This window comes from Lagenorhynchus albirostris, chromosome 5 (assembly GCF_949774975.1).
Source record: "Lagenorhynchus albirostris chromosome 5, mLagAlb1.1, whole genome shotgun sequence".
In the NCBI taxonomy this organism is placed as follows: Eukaryota; Metazoa; Chordata; class Mammalia; order Artiodactyla; family Delphinidae; genus Lagenorhynchus; species Lagenorhynchus albirostris.
The window spans coordinates 135,384,610-135,405,813 of record NC_083099.1 but is presented as its reverse complement, the minus strand read 5'-3'; the positions used below and the strand labels follow the sequence as shown (position 1 = coordinate 135,405,813).

Sequence of the window (21,204 nt, the reverse complement as noted above, 5' to 3'; positions counted from 1 at the left end):
TATGAAGACAGCAGATGACTCTCACTCATTTTAACAATTAGTCTTAATCTGCCTCACTGAATCTTGTCCTTTAAAAGTTTCATAACGTTTTATTAAGTGATCTTAAGACTATCCACTATTTCGTTTTCTGGTTTTGAAAATGTGTCTGAAAATATGACATTGGCATCAACACACCACACAGGGGCCGAGAAGGTCCTGGCTGTTGGCTCACCGAACATTTCAGTGCCAATTTCCCATTCTGTCAAAAGCCACTGGTCTGATGGATTCTCAAAGGGGCCTGTTGCTCAGTTCCAAATAAAGAGTAGAAAAAGAAACTCCCTTTTCTTGTCTCAGCTGCCAGTCCCTGGGGATTGTAAAACCTCGTAGAAATTGCCAGAGGTTGAACATGGAAGGGTTTTTCTCTGTTCGACAATACCAATCTGTCTGGGTGCTGGCTGATGTCCAGGACCACAGCTCCTAACCTCGGGTTCAGCCTGCAACTGGGAAAACCTGCCCATCCGGCTTTTACGGCCTTGCTGACAACACTGGCCCCTAAAAAGTATTGGTGAAGGCTTCAGCAGTCTGAACCTTCCTCCTTCCTTTCCTTTCCTTCCCTCCTTTCTGGCCCTGACAATTTAAATCTCTCCTTCAGGGCTATCTCCCCCTGGGAATTTTCTCCCTTTGATCTCCATATAGATCAACCATTCCTTTACAATGGAAGAAGAGATAGCAGCTCCCAGAAGAGGGCCGAGCACACTGGTTCTTGTTCAGAATAATTCACACTTAAACACACGTCCTGGGACTATCCCTTACCTCCAGAAAATCACAGTTCAGGATCAAGAGGTGAGATCGTTAGCAGCAGCTGACATCAGCTGACATCTGTCATTGGGGCAGGTGCTACGGGTATTTTCAGTTACAAGAAAGTGTATCATGGCTGCAGCCGAGAGACGTTGAAGAAACTTTAGCAGTGAAATCTGTGCGAGCTCCCGTCGCTATTGGAGTACTTAATCAGCTGTAAAGGAATCGATCAATCAGGGATTATGGCCTTAGTTAATTCATTTTAGAACCAAAGAGGAAATCTACCAGACCGTATTATCTACCGCATCGTAAATGGGGGAAGAGAATGCACTGCAAATGTCCTTCTGATTTTCCTAAGACTATGATTTTTAATCTTTGGGAACGTCATGAATAATTTTGAAAATCCTTGGAAGTCTTCTCCCCAGGGGGAAAAAAATGCACACGTGCACTTACACACACAGTTTCTTGTACAATTTCAGTTTTCAGGGCCGCTGAAGCTTGTTTATGGACCTTCTGGGGATCCATGGACCCGCCAAGCCAAGAATCTCTGAATCTGGATCTTTGCCTTGACTATGGAGGGCCCGCCTAGCGCCGTGCTGCACATTGTAGATAACTGGAAAATGAGGAAATACACGAACAAATGAGTTAGACATTCTTCTTGCACCCTGTGCTGTTTTGGTTACACCTGCTTTTATTATAGCCAGGACCTGGTGTGTATAATTAGGAAAACAGATCCCAGTCAAACCCCTGGTCCAGACCTTTGAGAGGCCATCAGGTGTGCACGCATATGGTCCCTTGCAAAGGAGAAGGGCTTGTCTTGTCATCGAAGGGGCAGCCTCCTCTCTAGTGACTGCCTGGCCCCCCAGCTGCAGACCTGCACCTCGAATTCCACAACCAGCCCAGAGAGGGCATGTGCTCCCCCATCCGTTAGGACTGGGGTTAATTTCTTGGTGGACATTTGTATTTATGCTGATCTCCCTGGCAACTTTAATCTTGCCCACTTTCAGACAAGTACCCTTCCCAACTCTTTTATAAAATGAAATTCCTTCCTTACGTTCTTGCTGTGGATGTCTTCCCAGACATAATATTTACGCTGTCACAATCGGGGTTATTGCATATTTGTGTAATGTTTGTTACGTAAGGCATTTTCATTCTTAAGGTATTTTATGTTATTCGGGGAACAGTGTGGGGAGACTGCCTTTCAGATGAGTGATAGACTGTGGTTGAAGGAAAGGTACGTGTAGAAAAGGATAGAGTGTACCGGTATTCTAAGCAGAGACGTGTCTGTATGGAGTGGTCACTACTGAGAAATGGTCTGAATGACTCACAGTATTATCACAGGATCCAAGTCATAGGGGGAGGAAAATTCATCTGACAATCTCAGTGTTGTTTCATGGATAACATTCAAGATAATGAGCTGGCAGTCAGGTCTCCTGGAGAGAATACAAAGAAAAGAGGAGAGTTGTGTTAAAATCAACTCTCCCATTTTCCCCCTCTTTGGGTTGCTATTGATCTGCATTTTAAAATTATATATGTACTGAAATCTGTTTTCAGACTTCGGTGTGGGCAAATATGGATGGGAAAAGACCCAGCCTCTGATACCCGCGGTCTCTGGCAGCCCTAGCAAATAATGCCTTTCGATGGCAGGGCGAAAGCTAGTGCCCACGATCTGATGTAGAATTCGTCTCTAGAGATCAGCTTTCTCATTCTGTTTCAACTTGCCCGTAAAAGAGTAAAAACACTTTCTCAAAGCAAGTTGCTTTCCACGCCTCCCCCAAACCACCACCCAGCAGTCCCCGTCCCGCTTGGTGTCATGGCAAAGAGGAGAGCTTTCTGGAAAACTGCCTGTGCCTGGAACACGCAGCTTTGCAATTGATCTCTTCATGGTTTTCTTGCTGATTTAACGAAGTGCCAGGCATTGCTGATGGTGTTGGACAGCTTTTTTAAAATTGAGGTTATTTATACGAACAGTATTTAAGAACTGACGGGCAGAAGCTGGACTTCTCTCCACCACCCCTCCCCCAAACCCCTTCCTTGCCAGCCGGCTTGCTTTGGATTGAGGCAGCCCTTTTTGGTGGGGACAGAAGACTATCAATCTGAAAGTGCCTCCGAGAGAAATAATGGTTGAGTGATTTTTAGAGCTTCCTGTTTTAGCAGCGAGCATTATAGACATAAACAGTGATCCGGCCAACGGCTGCACTGCTGCTCTGGTTCTAATGAATCAGTTTTGTATTTTCTTTTGTGCTGGTTGGCGAGGGGCAAGAGAGGATGGAGAAGACTGGTTATGGAAGAACATATTCTGTTTCTTTTTCTTTATTATTTGTAAAGAAAAATGACTTGTTGAAAAGAGAGATGGTATATTGTCTGATGATTGTTTTCTTTCTGTTGGTGATTATAAAACATGTTCAGATGAGAAAGGGGATGTTGATGAATAACCATGTACTGTCAAAATGGAGAGGTTATGTGGTTTTAAAGGATTTCGTGGACTTTCAGCCAGAAGTGTGTGTGTGTGTGTGTGTGTGTGTCCGTCCATACTACCACTGAGAAGACTTCCTGGACCAAATTATCTTTGAGGACTAAATCCATGCTAACAAGGTCTTCTCATCTGAAGCCCCAGTAAAGCAATTAACAGGAATTAATACGTGAGCAGTGTGGACTTAATGAGCTGCCTGTGAATACTTTCAAAGGTACCAGTTTTATCAGTTCACTCTTGGGGCATTCAAGATTTTATGTTTATAAGCATGCGTTAGTGGACTTCAGGCAAAGCCCACCCTCCGTCTTTTGTCCTGATGTGAGTCCCACTTTCAACAGAGATGTATTTCGGTCCATGTTAAGAACCGAGCTTGCCATGGCATTCCTGTTGCTGGTGCCGATTTGGGATTCCAGCCCATTCCAGTCTCTATTAGGCTATATCGAGCAGCGTATCCCACTTAGGAACTCCATTTTATGTCACTGAACTTCCTCCAACGAGGGTTTCAGGTAGTTGAAGGACCCATAAATCAGAAGGTGATCCCAACAACCTCCTTCGAGAGGCCTGGTGGCCATCCTGCCACTGGATTCAAAATGCGTTTCCTCTGGTTTCCTTGGTGAAGAAACATTCATGTAGGATCCACTTAAACTGTGTTTTTCTCAAAGATGTAAGTAAATTTCCTGTCTGTTTCTCAACTTAGATGAATCCCTGCTTTTACCTTGGGATTTAAGAGCGTCATTAAGGATGTAGGGGCAGCCCAGTCTGCAGAGCTGCACCCTCCCCGCAGCTTCCGGATCCAAGGATGCTTCTGGGTCTGGTGAACGGGAGGTCTGGCCGGCACCCTCGTGGGTGGTGTGTGGCCTTAACTGAGTCACCTTATGCAAACAAAGGAAACTCTCCTTGGCTCAAACAAAGGCTGTACACAGGAATACAGGCATTTGAGCACAGTTGGTGAACTGTGTGCTTATCAGATCTCGGCAGAGAAGGCAAGGAGGGATGGGTCTGTTTGTAGGTGGAAACACTCCAGTTTGCTCTAGACATTGGTTTTGGGTTTGTAGAGATGTTTTTCCTTCATTCTATTTGAAACCATTGTATGGAGTAGTCACTATCTATCTATCTATCTATCCATCTATCTGTAATTAATGAGAAACAGTCTAAATTCATATCCTAGTACAGCTTTGGCCTCTTTACGTGGTGTATTTCCAGTACCTATGGCAGTTGGGTCTGTCCAGATGTTCTGCCTTCCCCATCCTGCTTGAAACCTCAGGGCAGGTCATAGTTGGTAGATCTTATCTATCAATCTGCCTATCAATTTGGTCTCCCTTGGCGGGTCCCAACATTTGGCAATATCTGAAGACATTTTTGGTTGTCACCCCTGGGGTGAGGCGTGCTCCTAGCCTCTAGTGGGTAGAGTGACTCCCACAGCACGTAGGACAGCCCTACCCCTGCAAAGCATCAGTCACACTGAGACCGAGAAACCCTGGGCTGGCCTCACACGAATGATCGTGATAAGTCATAAAATGTCTCCTCTCTTCCCTAACACTTTCTTCCTCTTTACCAAACTTATGAAAAACTTCAGTTCACACAGAATAAAAAAAAAAAAAAAACGAGAGAGCATCACTGCACATTAGTCTTTTTCTAAATATGAAAATATACTAGAGTTCTGTGTGCATAGGATCGCACCATCTTGGCATCTCCTGGGTTGGAGGATGTGTGGCAGCCAGAAGTAGAGGCTGCAGGTGGAGGGGGCCACCCGGCAGGGAAAGCTCTCCCTCGAGGACTCCCCCCACTTACAGCTGCTCCCTCAGGAATACCACACAGGTGCAGGTCCACAGGGACCATCAGAAACAGTGAAAGTGCACGCTGGCTTCTCGTTGCCATCAGGCTTCAGTCAGGGGCCACAGATCCGCTAATCCAGGAACATGAATTGATGTGAGTGGACAGTGTCCACTTGAACTAAAAAGGGCTAAAAGCAAGGTCCTGGTATGCATCACTGACCAATACCTTACAGACTCCGAAAAGGAGTCAGTTTGCACACCCAAGGGCAATGCATGGAAGGAGTAGGGACGGGACAGAGGCTGATTTGCCGTCCATCCCTAGGAAGCCCTGGTTTGCTGCCCACGTGTTAGGTGTGCAGGGACCACGGACAGACAGAGGGCTGGGTTCTTCTGGAGCTTTCTCCCACCTGCCCTTACGTGTTGGTTCTGCTATCACCTATTTTCTATAATACAAGAAGACTCAGGGGAAGATGACTTGAAAAAAGTCTGAAAGAAAGAGTCCTCTAGGTGTTCTCATTGAATCACAGTGGTGTCTGCTACAGGTGGAATTTCTTGAATACATTTTGCTGTGACTGCGGTCTCTAGTTGGTTGTTTGTTTGCATTTACTCTGCAGGGGCCCTCACTCCGAACTTTCCTGTCCCTTCTATTTCCTGTAAGTTTTCCTCAGTAAAGCAACCAGCTCCCAGGTTCGGCGTGGAGATCAATTGTGTGTCAAATCATTTGAGACCTGGAAGAGTTAGCTATCCTCCTGGGAATTCCCGGGCGGCGTCTGAGCTGGGCTGTACGGAGCCCACACGCTGCCCACATTCTGGGAAGTGAAGGTCACTGGGGAAGGAGCTTAGGAACAGCTGTGGCAGGGAGGCGCGCACTGGTGCACTGCGTTGCTGGGACCTCAGCGCCAGGGAAAGGATGAAGATGGACGTGGGACTCCCCAGGAGGTGGCCTTCCAAGAATTTTCAAAACACAAGAGATCCCGCCTTTAACTAGAACAGCACTGTGTGGTATCACCAGTCACTAGACCAGTGCCTGATACAGAGTGGGGACTCATTAAATATCTCCAGATGAGTGACAACCCCAGGACTCTGCCTTACTCTAGGCAGTAGAGCGTAGTGGTTAGCACATGGATATTACTGAATTCTTCCTGGGAGGACAGTGTCTCACCCTGGGCACCATCAACGTTTAGGGCTGTTTATTCTTTGTCGTGGGAGCCATCCTCTGCATTTTGGGATGGTTAGTGGCATCCCTGGCCTCTACCCAGCAGCCAGGAGCATTCCTTCCGTGTCATTCATGGGTGGTGACAACAAGAAGTGTCTGCAGACTTTGCCAAATGTCGCTTCCTGGGGGATAGGTGGGGGGAAGAAACACTGATTGAGAACACTGGCTCAGAGTTGTGTGTCTGTGGGCAAGTCACTTGACCTGTCTGAGCCCGATTCAGCCTTTGTCCAAAGGGGGTGGGGTACAGTGAGGATTACCTGAAGTAACACAGACTTCAGGGGTTACTACTTTTCGTGGTAAGATCAGTTGCTGTGACTGACTCTGCAGGGAAGCTGACGGCAACTCTGTGAGCTCCTAACAAACAATACAACCGGGACCTGCTTTTTTGTTTGTCTAAATGAATGACTTTTCTGAGAGGGAACATCAACCCTTATCCTGATCCCTCGGCCCCATAGAGCCAGCTCTCAGGACACGGAAGGGTTATTTATGCGCAGCGGGCCCTGCGATTTCAGATCAGCAATGGAAGAGATGAAATTGAATATGTACTGTAATCCGAGGCACTGTTTTTCATGGGAAAAGAAGCTCTCCCAACTTAGTCCTTCCAACTCTTTTGCCCAAACATTAACAGCATGCAAATATTTATGATTCATACATGCCCCTTTAATTCCCAATCGTATTTTTACAATAAACACGGCATTTTCACAATGAAGCAGAATAATGCCTTTGTCTTGTTGCCGGGCTCCGCAGGCTGGCACCCAGCAGCATCACATTCTTCCTGCACCATAGTTGCTGACTCCACCCAGGTTGAGGGGAGTTTTGTAGTGGTGCCGCGGCAGCTCGCCTTGGACCACCCTTCAGGGCATCCTGGCTGTTCCCCTGGAAGCCTTTGAAGGTTGTATCTCAGCATTTTCAGAAACCACAAGCCAACATCCACACATGGTTTTCTTTTCTGGCCACATGTCAACAGAGAATCGATCAATCTGGCTGTTGCTTGGAGAGGTATCTTGCATTCTGCCCAAATCCATGGGCTATGGAGTCCACTAAGGCCATTGTGTCCCATTTAATAGTCCTCTGATTCATGATAACAACATAGAAACACACGCATCTATTTGTGACGATTCTGCGGGTCTTTGGAAGGTAGTGTGACAAAGTATGAGAAGGTGGTGTCCTTGCCGGACTCACTTAGATGTGCCGGCCTCAGTCTCCGCATCTGTACAATAGGTATGCCAGTGCTCTTCATATGTACCTCAAAAGGTTATTAGGGTGATTAAAATGAGAAGGTGTGTGTAACAAAACAGGAAGAAAGAGCTATGACTCACCGCCGCATCGTTCTTCCTTCTGTGGGAGAGTCACTGAGGCAGGAGGGAAGAGAGTGGGCAGGAGGTAGCCCGTGTCTCCCTGAGTCAGAAAGTCAGGAACAATGCTATTTCCATTGTCCACTCCTCGTTGGCAAGGAATTTATATTCCTTTATCCTCCGAGGAACTTTGTAAAATTAGAGTGCCTGAGACACAGCAGGAATTTCATAAATATTCATAAATAAATGAAGGAATGATAATAATATAATCATCCCAGGCATTTGCCGGGCAGCAGCCTGGTGATGGACCTTGTGTTCTCTGTTTTCATTAGTGAGTTGCTCACAGGCTTTGGACCCTGTTCGATCAGGGAAGCATAGTGCCCATGGCTACTTTATCAGAACTGTCCCCCACCCACAGAGGTCATTTCCTGGGGGTCTTTCTTTCATTCATCAGATGTGCACTGTGTACCTGCTGCTTGCAAGGCACGGGGCTAGCACTGGAGATACAAAGGCCAGCTAAAGAGAAGCCACAGCATGCCGGGGCCGGTGAGGGGCCCGCACCATAGTGAAAGGAGTGATGGAAGCAAAACGCACAGCTGGGTGCATAGTCCACTACAAGCTTAGGGGTCTCTCTGGACAGCTTGTCATCTCAGTGGAGATGTTTCAGGGTGACGAGGGGGTACCAGCTGAAGGCATCAGGAAGAGTGTCCAAGCACAGAAAACAGGGTTGGGGAGGAACACCGAGCTGGCCAAGAGAGCTGGTAAGGGCCTTGACATCCACATTGGGAATTTGGTCTGGCCCCCCAGCAGGTTTTAAGCAGGGAATTGACATCACCAGATACAAATGGTACGAAGATGCTGGGATTGCAGACTGAAGAGCAGACAGGGCTTTTTGGAGGGTGCTTGGGACCTGGGAGATGGGATCCAAGGTTAGTTGAATTCATGGATGCCAAACCCGTGGACACGGAGGGGTCACTGTATATCCAGTTTGCAAGCCCACCATTGCTAAATGTCACCATGTCTAGAAATCAGCTCCCTCCAGGCCCCGCCTACCACACCCTGCAGCCTTGCCTAGACCTTCCTTCTTCTTCCTACTTGGCCTCCATCCCCACCTGCCCTCCCAGCTTCCTGCAGTAGAGCTATGGGTGCGAACAGCCTGGCAGGCAGGCACTGAGGACCCTGACGCTACCTTCCCTCCAAAATGCCCCCCTACCCCCCCATCCCCCACCGGGCCTCTCTGCCGTGGTGGCATGTGGCCTTGGGCTGTGTGTTTGAGGCACTGGGCTATGGGCACCAGCAGGTTAGGGCTAGGACGAGGCCAGCCCCAGGAGGTCTCTTTGGTCACCTGTCCTGTGTGGCATTTGGCCCGTTGGGTGGAAACTGTGGAATTGGGGTGTGCCAACCAAAGGGTTCTCCAGGATGGAAGTACAGGGCAGCAGGCGTGGCCTTGACCTAAAGAGGCTGTGAATTCAGGGTCTTGGAGGTGTTTGGGCTAAAAGGATTAAAACTTGGTTCCTCATCCGAGACGCTCAGGCACTGGGACACCGAAAGAAAAAAGGAAGATCGGAAAGGGGCCATGACATCTGGGGAAAGGAAGTGCAGAAATAGCGTGAGAGCATCATGCTTCTTTGGGGTTCGGTAGTGCGCCTCATGAAGAGAAAGCCTTGCCCATCCAACCCTTTAGTAAAGCTGGGCTCACACCCATGCCACCAAAAGGGAGAACTGAGCCTTCCAAGTGAAGTCAGACCTCATAACGAACCAGCTGTCAAACAAAGTTTACAGAATAATCCATTGATCCATTTATCACACATTTTTTTCTTACTGCCTCAGAACAGAAAATGCAAAGATTAATCAAACACCATTGCTGTCCTCGCACAACTCATTTTTGTAGACCAGCTCCAGAGAAAACACTTGGCATGTTTTTGGTTTTCTCTAAGTAAAACTGCTATGTTTCAAGTGTTGCATCATACTCAACGCATGCTGTTTTTTACGGAAAGCTTAGTTCTGTATTTTCAGCCCCTGACTCTCAGGCAACTTCGCGGGGTTATCCTTGTACCAATAGCTGGGGCCTCCCCCGTACATTTCGCCTGCGTGGCTGCGGGTGCCATCGGTAAGGACATCGTAAACACCGGCGCTTTACACCCAAGTGGACACCCACCGACATCGCCGCCTCAATTCAATGCAGAGAAACCGGGAGATTCTGCACAACTTAAAGAATCTGTCCTCTATTCAGAAATCCCCAAATAAATAATTATACAGCCCCACTGTCAAAAATAGTGGGAAGTGTTTGGGTAAGGAAATGGATGAGCAGAAAAACGTGCACTTTGGCCGTTAGGTTGTTCCAGCGGAAAAGCGAGAAACATAAATTAAAGGTACTTTGTGAAAAATACCCCTGATTCAGGTTTCTCCTGGAATCTGAGGGTTTGTTCATTATAATACTTAGTTATCTGTGATTAAATTAGACCTGGCACAAACTACATGGTAAGAGGAGAAATCTTCCTGCAACATCGCAGAATCTTTTGGGATTTCCAGAATTTGCAAAGAGCAAAACTTAAGCCTTCCCTGGCTTTCTTGGTTTTCAAAAACTGCATTTTTATTTCTTTTTCTCTGACTTTCCCTTTCTCCCTCTCTTGGGTGTTTAAAGTGTGTGAGCATGACCGGTTTCCCCGCAGAGATGCACAAATGAGTGGAAACTGTCGTGATTTCGTTTCCTAAGCTCTGCGACCCCCTCAGCACACGGTCCTCCGTGTGTACAGCCTGCCCTTGCGTGACAAAGGGCAAGTTTCACACCCCGTCGAAACTGGCCCAAAAAGGAGAAGATGACTCATGGGTCCAAACCTTCACCAAGAAGAGTGACTGAACCAGAACCCAATGGCTGAGGAGCCACCGCAAGTGGCTTGGCTACCCGTGAACCAAACTTAGGGAGGGGCGATCACAAGAGGACGGAGGGAGACACCCATCGCCATAGGAAGACGTGGCCGCGACGTGACGGGGCATGAGCTTCTAAGGGCGTGAGATGATCTTGAATCGCCTTTTCACCTTCTGCTCCTCTCCCCACCCTCGCCCTTGGGGAACAGGTGCCCATTTGCAGCAATCCTGAGGTTTCGCCACTTCCCAGATGTGGTGAGGAAGTGGCGTGGTGCCCTGGGCCCTTGCGGAACTGCAGCATCCCGCCGTGGCTTTATGAGACCACAGCCGGCTGCCAGAGTCCAGCAGCCCCGGGGCCTGTAAATGTGGGACCTAAGAAAGCACAGACCTGGGGCTCTGTCACTGCCTCACCCTGGAGAGTCTGTTATGGCAGCAAATACCCAGGAAGACTCGCCCCGTGACCTTCCTCCCAACTAAATAAAGCACTTAGGGTTTTGCACTGGCATTTGGATGAACACACTGGCATCGAGGGGGACCACACATGCTCTGAGGGGAGCGTTTGACCCGGCTTGTTTGTAAAGTGGACCAGCCAGTTGCAGTTGTGCCTTACAAAGGTCGCCAGCTTGTGGGAGTAGGACTGACGCTGAAGTGGAAGTTCCAGTGGAACGTGCAGTTTTCCCCGATGGGTATTTAGGCCCCATTCTGCTGCCTGCGTTTGCTGAAATTCCTAAAGAAGAGAGGATGGGCCTGGAGGGGCTCAATCGGCACCACCTACCGCAAGCTGAGGCTCACCTCACCTCCCACCATCAGACCTCAACGTCGATTCACCACCAGCTGCACCTCACAGGATTGCCCGCAGCTCTGGTCTTTGTGGAATCATGTTTGTCACATCTTTAGTGATAATTAAACTGATATTTGCTGATGCATTATTTCATTTAATTTGCATAACAGCAGTATGAGATGGAAGGACTGTTATCACCCCTATTTTACAGATGATGAGGCCCCCAGAGAGGTTAAGTAACTTGCCCAAGGTCACACAGCTAGCAAGGTGCAGAGCTGAGGTTTGAGCCCAGGCGGTCCTCACTGTTAGCTAGCACCCCATGCCTTGGCATTTCCACAGGGTTGTATAATCAAGTTCTTGTCTTTTGCTGCTTCCAGGCTTAAGTCAAGACAGCCCTTCTCTCCTTCACTGTTTCTTCCCGCCTTCTTATTCAGTCCTGCTGTTTGTGCTTCTGAACAGCATTCCTCCTGGACACCACCCGCCAGAACTCATGGTGCTGTTTGGGTGAGGTTTCCGTGAGCAGGAGAAGGAAGGTCTCAGGGACCCCCTTTCCTTAGCTCCCTCTGCGGTGAATCCCCACGCAGGGCAACTGTGACCCTGCAGCTTGCCCCCTGGGGAGCCCAGGGCTGCAGTCTTTCAGCAGCACAGCCAGGGGCACCTCTGCTCACCCCATGGGCCAAATCCAGGGCGGCAAGGAGCCTTCCGGCCTCTCCAGGCAAGGACCCGCTCAGGCTACAAATGGGAACATCAGCTCTCTGTACGGCAGCCCCATCTGCCAACCCTGGAGTTAGTCCCAAAAAGCCGATTTCGCTGCTTATTTAGACGATCCGTCCTCCTTTGCTCTCCCCTACCTTCTTACTAGCCTGGCCACAGCTTGCTGAGAAAAACACTTGAGAGGCTTTTGCTCTCCACACCCACACACTTAAAATACCAGGCCCATAGGTCATTTTGATGACGGAATCTGGTTAATAACACGCATGCTGTAGGTGCAGCTAGCACTGCTGCAGGTGCTGGCTAAGAAGGGCTGCATCTCGGCAGGGGCAAGCCGGGGCGTGGTGGGGGCGTGGTGGGGGCGTGGTGGGGGCGTGGCCAGGGCGGAGGGAAGAGGACAGAGGGCATAGTTCCGAGGGTTCAGTGTGCCCACTGGGTGGCTGTCCCCAGGTGTCAAGTCTGGTGCCAGGTCTGCTCGGAAGAATACAAGGAAGCAGATGGCAGAGTTCTCCCGAAGTGGAAAAATGTCACACACACCTATGAGCAAAATGACATCTCTTATTGCCTCTGTCTATGAGGTCATAAGCAGATGTCCTGGTGCTCAAGGCTGTAAACAATAGTCCGTTGTGCAGGACGCGAACCGGAATACCCCACCTTCGTGAGCCACAGTTACTGTGGCCCAAATGCCCCACCTAGTAGCTTTTACTGGACAGACACTTCTTGACTGCACGTAAAATGATGGGCATAAAATAGTAGAATTATAATTACAAGCAACGATTTCACAAATATTCACTTTGGTTGAATTTCCTTCCCGATTCAGTAGGCCAGTCTGTGGTTAACCAGGGTAAGCGCCAGGAGCCCAAATTCAGCTCAGTTAGAAACTGCTTTTGAACTATAACCCAGGCTTTCAATTAGCTGTTGAGTACAGTTTGGGTACATTAGTGTCACCAGGACTGTTTTCGCTTTTGGGGGCAGGGGCAGAGCATGGAAAAGGTACCACGAGTCTGGATTACTGGTGCTGGTACCACTGAGTTTGAAGGTAGAGCTTTAGGACCTCATGACAATAATGTGAAGCACAAAGCTGGAAATCTGGGTTTTCCATGTATCCAAGCTGTGTGACTTTGGACAAACCACTCACCCTTTCTGAGCCTTAGCTTTGCTACCTGTTAACCAAGGACAATAAAATCTTTCTGTTTATTTCATGAGCGTGTTGTGAGAACCAAATAAAATAGTATATGGGAAAGTGCTTGAAAACTTGTAAGTTTTACACAGACCTGAAAAGGCCAACATTAGGAAGACAGTGATTCTCTGTTGTCATTTAGGAAATCAAGAGTAGGATGGTTGTAAACTTATGGTTACCAAAGGGGAAAGGGACAGGGAGGGACAAATTAAGAGTTTGGGATTCACAGATACATACTACTATATATCAAATAGATAAACAACAAGGACCTACTGTATAGCACAGGGAACTATATTCAATATCCTGTAATAACCTATCATGGATAAGAATCTGAAAAAGAATATATATGAAAAAGTATATATATATGTAACTGATCACTTTTCTGTACACCTGAAACTAACACAACATCGTAAATCAACTATACTCTAATAAAAAGTTTTTAAAAATTAAGAAAACAAGAATAGGATGGTTGTAGGAGGGCCGCCACAGGAGTGGGACTGTTTTGGGGGTAAAACCCACAGGTACAGAGAGAGTAGCTGTCACTTGTGGTGCCAAGACTGGAACTCTATGACATTTGGTGTCTGGACTGAGTTGAATAGCATTCCCTAAAAAGTCATGTCCGTGGGTGACCTCAGAATGTGACCTTATTTAGAAATAGGGGCTTTGCAGATGTAATCAAGTTAAGATAAAGTCATACTAGAGTAGGGTAAGCCCTAAATCCAGTGACTGGTGTCCCTGTAAGGAGAGGGAGATTTGGAGACAGAGGACAGAGAGGGAGGGAGGCCACATGAGGAAGGAGGCTGAGAGTGAAGTGATGCTGCCACAAGCCAAAGAATGCCAGGGATTGCTGGGAACCGCCAGAAGCCAGACAAGGCCGGGACAGATTCTTCCCCAGGGGGAGTACGGCCCTGTCGACACCGCAACTGCGTCAACACCTCAGCTTATTGTCTCCTAGCGCTGGACACCAGAACTAGGAGACAGTAAATTTCAGTTGTTTTAAGCCACCCAGTTTGTGGTAATTTGTTACAGCAGCCCTAGGAAGGAAATATAGTGTTTTCATGGAATCTCTGAAATGCTGAAGTTGCAGGCAGCCAGGGAAACACCCCTGGCACAGGCACACGCCTACACACGGAGATGGGCACCGGGATTTCATCTAGAAGATAAAACCAGGGACTTCCCTGGTGGTCCCGTGGTTAAGACTTCGCCTTCCAATGCAGGGGGGTGCAGGTTCCATCCCTGGTCAGGGAGCTAACATCCCACATGCCTTGGGGCCAAAAAACCAAAACATAAAACAGAAGCACTATTGTAACAAGTTCAGTAAAGACTTTAAAAACAGTCCACGTCAAAAAAAAAAAATCTTAAAAAGAAAAAAGAAGACAAAATCAGAGTTAAAGGTGACATTGTATGTATCCCATGAACGCCTTCATTTTGCAAACCAGGAAGCTGAGATCTGGAGAGGTCAAATATTGGTACAGGAACCTAAATCTTCTAACTCTCTTGCAGGAAGAGCTGTGCCTCTCTCTCTCTCTCTCTCTCTCTCTCTCTCTCCTCCCCCATACACACACACACACACACACACACACACACACACACACCCCTTTGAATACCATGTACCAGATGCTATTTTAATGATTTTACTCATATTAATTCATTTAACCTCTCCCCAAATTCGATAAGGTAGGAGAAGTTATATGTACCCATCTTCCATGTAAGGACACTGAGGCACAGGGAGGGCTAGTGACTTGTCAAAGGTCAGCTAGCCAGAATTCAAAACCAGAGGGCATTCTCTGAACTGCTTAGCAAAGAAGAAATGCTTATAAGTAACTAATGTATTTATATATTAATACTTTTATTATAAATTATATATTTCAAAACAATTTTTAAAAATCATTAAAAGCATTGCATTCGACCTATGCAATGAAGACATGCTTGCATTTCTTAAGTATGTATAAAATGCTTAGATGGAAATCCATCTGCGTATTTACGCTAACAGTTGTCATTGAATCTCAATCTGTCAGCTACATCTCCTTAAATCCATTTATTGAATATAAATTTTGTCTGGCCAACCCCATGAGTGCCTATAATAACATCTGGCCTTTCAAAACAATATTTAGAATCAACCAGCAAATAGTATTTTTAACATAGAGAGAATCATTCCAATTTAGCCTAGCCTCCAACTTAGGAATTCTATCTTTCCTAATCCTTGGAGGTACAAACAAGTTTAGAGGGCAAAGACAGAAATGGTTTCTTTTCCTCCTTTTGCTCTGAGCTTATTAAAAGGGAGGACCTGGGGGCAAGGAATGGATGGCTGCCAATCTGCTCCTATGTCCCTGGGGTCCCGACCTGAAAGAAAACACATCTGAGTCTCTCTTGAGCCTGTGTTATTCATGACTAAACAAAAGCCACGTGACCAAGGGAAGTGTCACATCTAGACAACGTAGATGTACCTTCCAAAATTTAAGCAAAGCCAAACTCAAAGGAGTATTGGAAAAACCAGTAATGCGTGCTGAAGTCCTGCCACCTTTCCAGCGTGAGGGCTGGAAATCATAAATTAATTCTGAATTACCCAGCAGATATATTCAGGCCATTGCCTCATTCTTCGTTGCTCTCTTTTGTGTTCCAACAGGAAAGAGCTTCACTCTGACCATCACCGTCTTCACAAACCCACCACAAGTCGCCACCTACCACAGAGCCATCAAAATCACAGTGGACGGACCCCGAGAACCTCGAAGTAAGTGGGCCGCCCCCCGGGGCTGGCACCTTCCCTCCCAGCTGGTACGCTCAGGCACCAGAACCCTTGTGTTCCATCAGCATCACTCAGATGTGGCTAAAACTTCTGCCACAGGGAAATGTCAGACCCCTGCAGGGAGGGAGAATTTTCCTTTTGACACTCTCGCTCCTCAAAGTTGTCTCTGAGCGCTGGTCTCTTTTTTTGAAGCATCTTCTTGGAGGGCAAAAGGAAATCAGGCTGACTCAAGTGCATGTCAGAATCATTTCAGGACTGCACGGGCCTAAGGACCGAATACGTGGTAAAGTTCAAGGAAGATTGGCCAGGGGCAGAGGTGGTCAAAAGAGGCCAGAGGGTCAGAGTGGACCACAAGGGGCTGATCACCATCCATGCTGGCCTTTTATTCACTTGGAGGCTGGAGATGAAATCTATGAAAATGACCCTTTCCTTTCTGTGCCACAGATCAAAATCTTATTACAGGATTGTTTAAAATAGAGAATGGGAGGGGAGAAGAGTGCCTGAGAGAAAACCAGCAAATATAGAGAGAGGGTACAAAAAAAATAGTTCCTGTGAGGAAAGCTTTTTTATAAAAGGAGTGGGGTTGTTTAGTCTGCAGAAAAATGTCTTCACGGTGACTTAATGACTATCTTTGAGTAAACACACAGTAACACTTTTCCAGAACCACACCCTTCCCTGGGATGGAGGCTGGGTTCCAGTTCCAGATCTGTGGAGCTGACTGGAGCCCCCGCCCAGCATCTGCATGCCTCCTAACCATGTCATGCCCCCGGTGGAAAATTAATATTCTCTATTAATTTTTATAAGGGGTGGGGTTGAGGGTGTCAGAAACAGGGCTTCCTACCATGCCAGCAAGTTGAGATGCAGGGATGACAGTTCGTAAAATGAAGTGGTTAAGAATTTGGGTTCTGGGGCAAACAAGTGGAGTTCCGGTTGAGGCTCTTAAGCCTTCAGGAAGTTATGGAGCCTCTCTGAACCTCAGTTTCCTCATCTGTAAAATGGGGATAATAATGGGAGCTTCTCTATCAGCTTGAATGAGACAATGCTGTATATGCCCGGCACAGAGAATGAACTCAGGAAATGCCAGCAGAGCCTCCCTGCCTGCATCTCTGGCTGCTGCTCTGCACCCCCTACCCCAGGACCATTCCTCCAGAGGACCTGCCTGGTGCCTCTGGGGGCTCTAAGGTCGCCCCTGGGGCGTGGCTCTCTGCAGGTCATCCTGTGAGCACTGCAGCTCATGGCAGTCTTTCCTACAGTCCTGGCCACAGTCTCATGGCATCTTGATCACCCGCTAGAAACATCCTGGGTGCTGCCTCAACCTTCCCCATACCCCAGAGTGGGCAGAACCCAGCAGAGAACCACCACATCCACCAGGGACACCCCCCTGCCCCCCAGGACATGGTGTCCGTTCACCATCTCCTTCGTGCCATTTGCCTGCTCCGTGACTCGCGTTATTTCTGACCTCATTTCCCCCTGGCAGATTTTTCTCTTTAAGCGCCTGGAGATGTTCTGGCCATATCCAGACTCAGGAAACTCTGGGACTTGGTAGCATCCCCTGATTCCAATTTCTGTGTGAAAAGCAAACCACAGGCTCAGAAACACACAGTTCCAACCAAACCCAACTTGGGAGATTTCCAAAGTAAGAATGGCAAATTGAAGACTCCTAGTGACCCTGCATTAAACATAACAGACACACCACACAGGTACCTTGTTGCTTGCAGAGGACCGAAGAGGAAGCGGGCTCAGATTACAGCAGGCATGGGGTTGGGGAGCCGGCAGTTGTGAGGTGTAAGGCAATTGACCTTGAGGGTAATTAAACTTCCAGAAAGGCTCACTCAGGAGGCTGTAGGTTCCCTATCTTTAAAAACAGAAGCAGGGAAGTGGGGAGGGGCAAGATAGAGGTAGGAGATTAAGAGGTACAAACTACTATGTATAAAATAAATAAGATACAAAGATATATGGTACCATAGGGATATAACCAATATTTTATAGTAACTATAAGTGGAATCTAACCTTTAAAAGTTGTGGATCACTATGTTACACACCTTAAACTTATATAATATTGTACATCAATTACACCTCAATAAAAACATTAAAAAAAATAAAAATAGGAGCAATAGCCACCTCTGGGACAGTTCAAAGGCAGACCTGCCTGGAGGAGGAAGCTTAAACCAGGAGCCCCCTCCATATGCCTTCCGCTGCCCCTCTTCTCTCAGGCATAATGAAGGGCAGTTTTTGCCCCACAGGCAGTATTTCCTGTAACATTCAAAGAACTAATGGTGGTTGAGCTTTGGAAAACAAATGATGGCCGCTTGGATTTTTAAGAACTGGCAGTCAGAAGGGAAAAACATGTGATTGTAATGGCCCGCCTGTATATACAGTTGACTTAAGAAAGCAGTCATTATTGGGAAGGGCTCTTTGAGCAGGCAGAAGGGATTTGCTCCAAGAAGACACCCATTTTTACAGAGTCTTTCCTGCCAAATGGAATTTGGGGTCTAGGGAAAATTTAACTTAAAAACCAAATTAAGTTAAATGAATACGTATACGTCTGCTATAAAGAGGTGTTAGAGGCCTATGTGGATAGTCTCCATTTCACAAGGGACTTCTACACAAAAGTCAGTTGCACACAGTCTCCCAGGGTGACTTAGGTAATGCTCACTTTTCTATTCACTCTCTGAAGCAAGGCAGGCCTAAAGGCATGCTGTTTTCTTACGATTACTTGAATGTCTTGATTCAAGGTGGGAACTACTTCTTTTGATGAAACGCTGCTCACAGCCAGTTTTGTTCTGTGTTTTTAAGAGAAAGTTAACAGAATTTTCCCCTGGCTTTACTGAAATATCATTGACTTATAACACTGTATAAGTTTAAGGTTTAAAACATGATTATTTGATATATGCATATATTGCGAAATGATTACCTCAGTAAGATTAGTTAACACATCCATCACATCGTATGGTGACAGTTTGTTTGTGTGTGTTGAGAACTTTTAAGATCTACCTTCTTGGCAGTTTTGTTGTTAACACATTACTGACCGGGGGATTTTTGCAGAAACTAACTCTTGTGGCCATAATACACGTCTCTGGTCAAAAATGTGTTGACTAGAGTCCATGCTGAACATTAGGTCCCCAGAACTTTTTCATCTTATAACTGGAAGTTTGTACCCTTTGACCCATTTCCCCACCCTCAACCCCTGGCAACCACCGATCTCCTCTCTGTTTCTGTGAGTTTGTTTTGTTTTAGATTCCACATGTAAGTGAGATCATACGGTATTTATCTTTCTCTGCTTGGCTTATTTCACTTAACATAATGCCCTCAAGGGCCATCCATGTTGTTGCAAATGGTAAATGTCAGGATTTCTTTTTTATGCCTGAATGATATTCCTGTACGTGTGTGTGTGCATGTGCACGTGTGTGTGTGTGTGTCACGTTTTCTTTATTCATTGTCTGTTGATAGATACTTTGGTTGTTACTATGTCTTTACTATTGTGACTTATTCTTTCTAATGCAATTTTAAGAGAGGTCATTGCACAGAAATTCGTATGCCCAGGCGGTGTCAAATCTATGGATTAATAACACCTCCCAAGTCCCTTCTATCATTATTATGGTGCTATGAATTCTGGGCGATTCTGGCAAAATGGTCCCAGCATCACCAAGTTGAATAGTTTTGAAAAGTTCTTTTGTTTCATGAAATCAATGACTTTGAGAGCTAAAAGGGACCTGAAAGAGGCTTCAGGGCTAATGGCCTCCTCGATAAGGGAAAGCAGGCCCAGAGAAATGACATGATCTGCTTAGGTTGGGAGAAATAGTTGGTGATGAAGCCAGGATTAGAAATGAGGAGCTCCTGATGCCTCATCCTGTGCTCGTATCCATCCGTCTGTCTGTCCGTTCATGCATTCACCTCCCCGTCCATACCACACCGTCTACACCTCATCTATTCTAGGCTCTCTGACCCAACCTCAGTATCCTCATTTTCTAAACGAGGTGTCGGCTTATAGGACTTCTCACATGTGTCCCGGCTCTAAGATTGTCTAGAAAGGGCAATTGTTGGCGCTGGATTGCAGGCATGGTGCCTTCAACGTAAACCATTTGTGCAAAACCAGAAGGAAAGCTTATCTCATTCAACCTGCCAGTCAGGTCAATAAGAACAGGACAAAGAATTAAGAAACATGCCACAGCTAGTCTGCTGGCTGGGCCGATGGGATAACTTGATGTTTCCCAGCCATCTTCCTGGTTTTCAGTGGTGAAGTTGTAGCAAAAAGAGTCTTCCAAAGAGAATTGAAAATATTTTTCATTTCAGATGGTTACTTGCCCTTTGACAGTAGCTGACCTGCCTCTTAGTGAGTCAAGACTTGTTTTTCCCACATTCCACAGGATTAGTTTTATATCTCAGATTAATAGAGAAATTATTAATTGTTGAAAAATTAAATTTATTATGGAGAAAGAACACCATCAGAAGCTATCTCCTGCTGGGATACTTCTTGCAAGCAGCCATGTGGGGTCTGTTTTCAGTTTGTAGGTAGAACATTTAGAAGCTTGTCAACCTATTAAAAGATAGTCTTCTCTTTAAGCATGAAAGATAGAGTGAAAGGAGTTTTCAAGAAAAGGATATTTGAGATTGTTTTTATGTTTTTGTTTTCTGTTTTTTTTTTTACTATTTCTATTTCTATTTTTACTATTTACTATTTTACTATTTTTTACTATTTTTACTATTTACTAATGGAAAACTCTAGCTCTCAACCCATGTGCCTGTAATTTAGCCCACGTGTCTGTAATATGACAATATTGAGATATCGAAGCATATTCTCTGTAGATATTTCACTAAATAATTTGGATGCGTGAATTAATTCAGTGCTATAGAGGAAGATATTTGGCTGATGAGGGGTTGAAGAGTAGTTGGGACCCCAATGACTGACCCAGTGATGGGGGGCCGGGGAGTGGGGGAGATGTCCCAGTAGTGTGGATCGTGGATTGGACATTCTGATGGCACAAGCCATCATCTGGCTGGCCAGGTATCCGTTACATCTGGAACACTGAGTAACTAATTAAAAATTGAAAAGGTTCTTAAAACAAATATTGGCCATTTCTGGGACAACTTCTGCCCTCAGGTTAAGGGAGCCCTTCACGGTAACTGTTGTGTCTGAGCCCTTGAGATGCAGAATAACGGATAGTCAGGTGGCGCCGTTACTTTAAAACTTCGGAATATGCTACTTTCTGGGACATTAGCCTTTTTGCCAACTAACTATAATACTATTTTATGGGGAGTTACAGTTAAAATAGGTCGATTTAAAATACGCTTAATTCCCTATCACTCAATTGCTTTGTTAAGGACTTTGTTGAGAGTACATCACACAACTATAACTTTCTTCTATGATATTGAATGTAAATT

At 46.3% G+C, this 21,204-nt stretch overlaps 1 protein-coding gene across 1 annotated transcript in view; it reads left to right on the top strand.

The window, feature by feature from the left end:
- Window positions 1-21,204, top strand: part of RUNX1 (RUNX family transcription factor 1) — a 243,784-nt gene that overhangs the window by 164,723 nt on the left and 57,857 nt on the right. Inside the window, exon 5 of the mRNA XM_060150902.1 lies at window positions 15,703-15,807. Within this exon, the coding sequence (XP_060006885.1) occupies window positions 15,703-15,807 (105 nt within the window). The remainder of the gene's footprint in view (window positions 1-15,702; window positions 15,808-21,204) is intronic.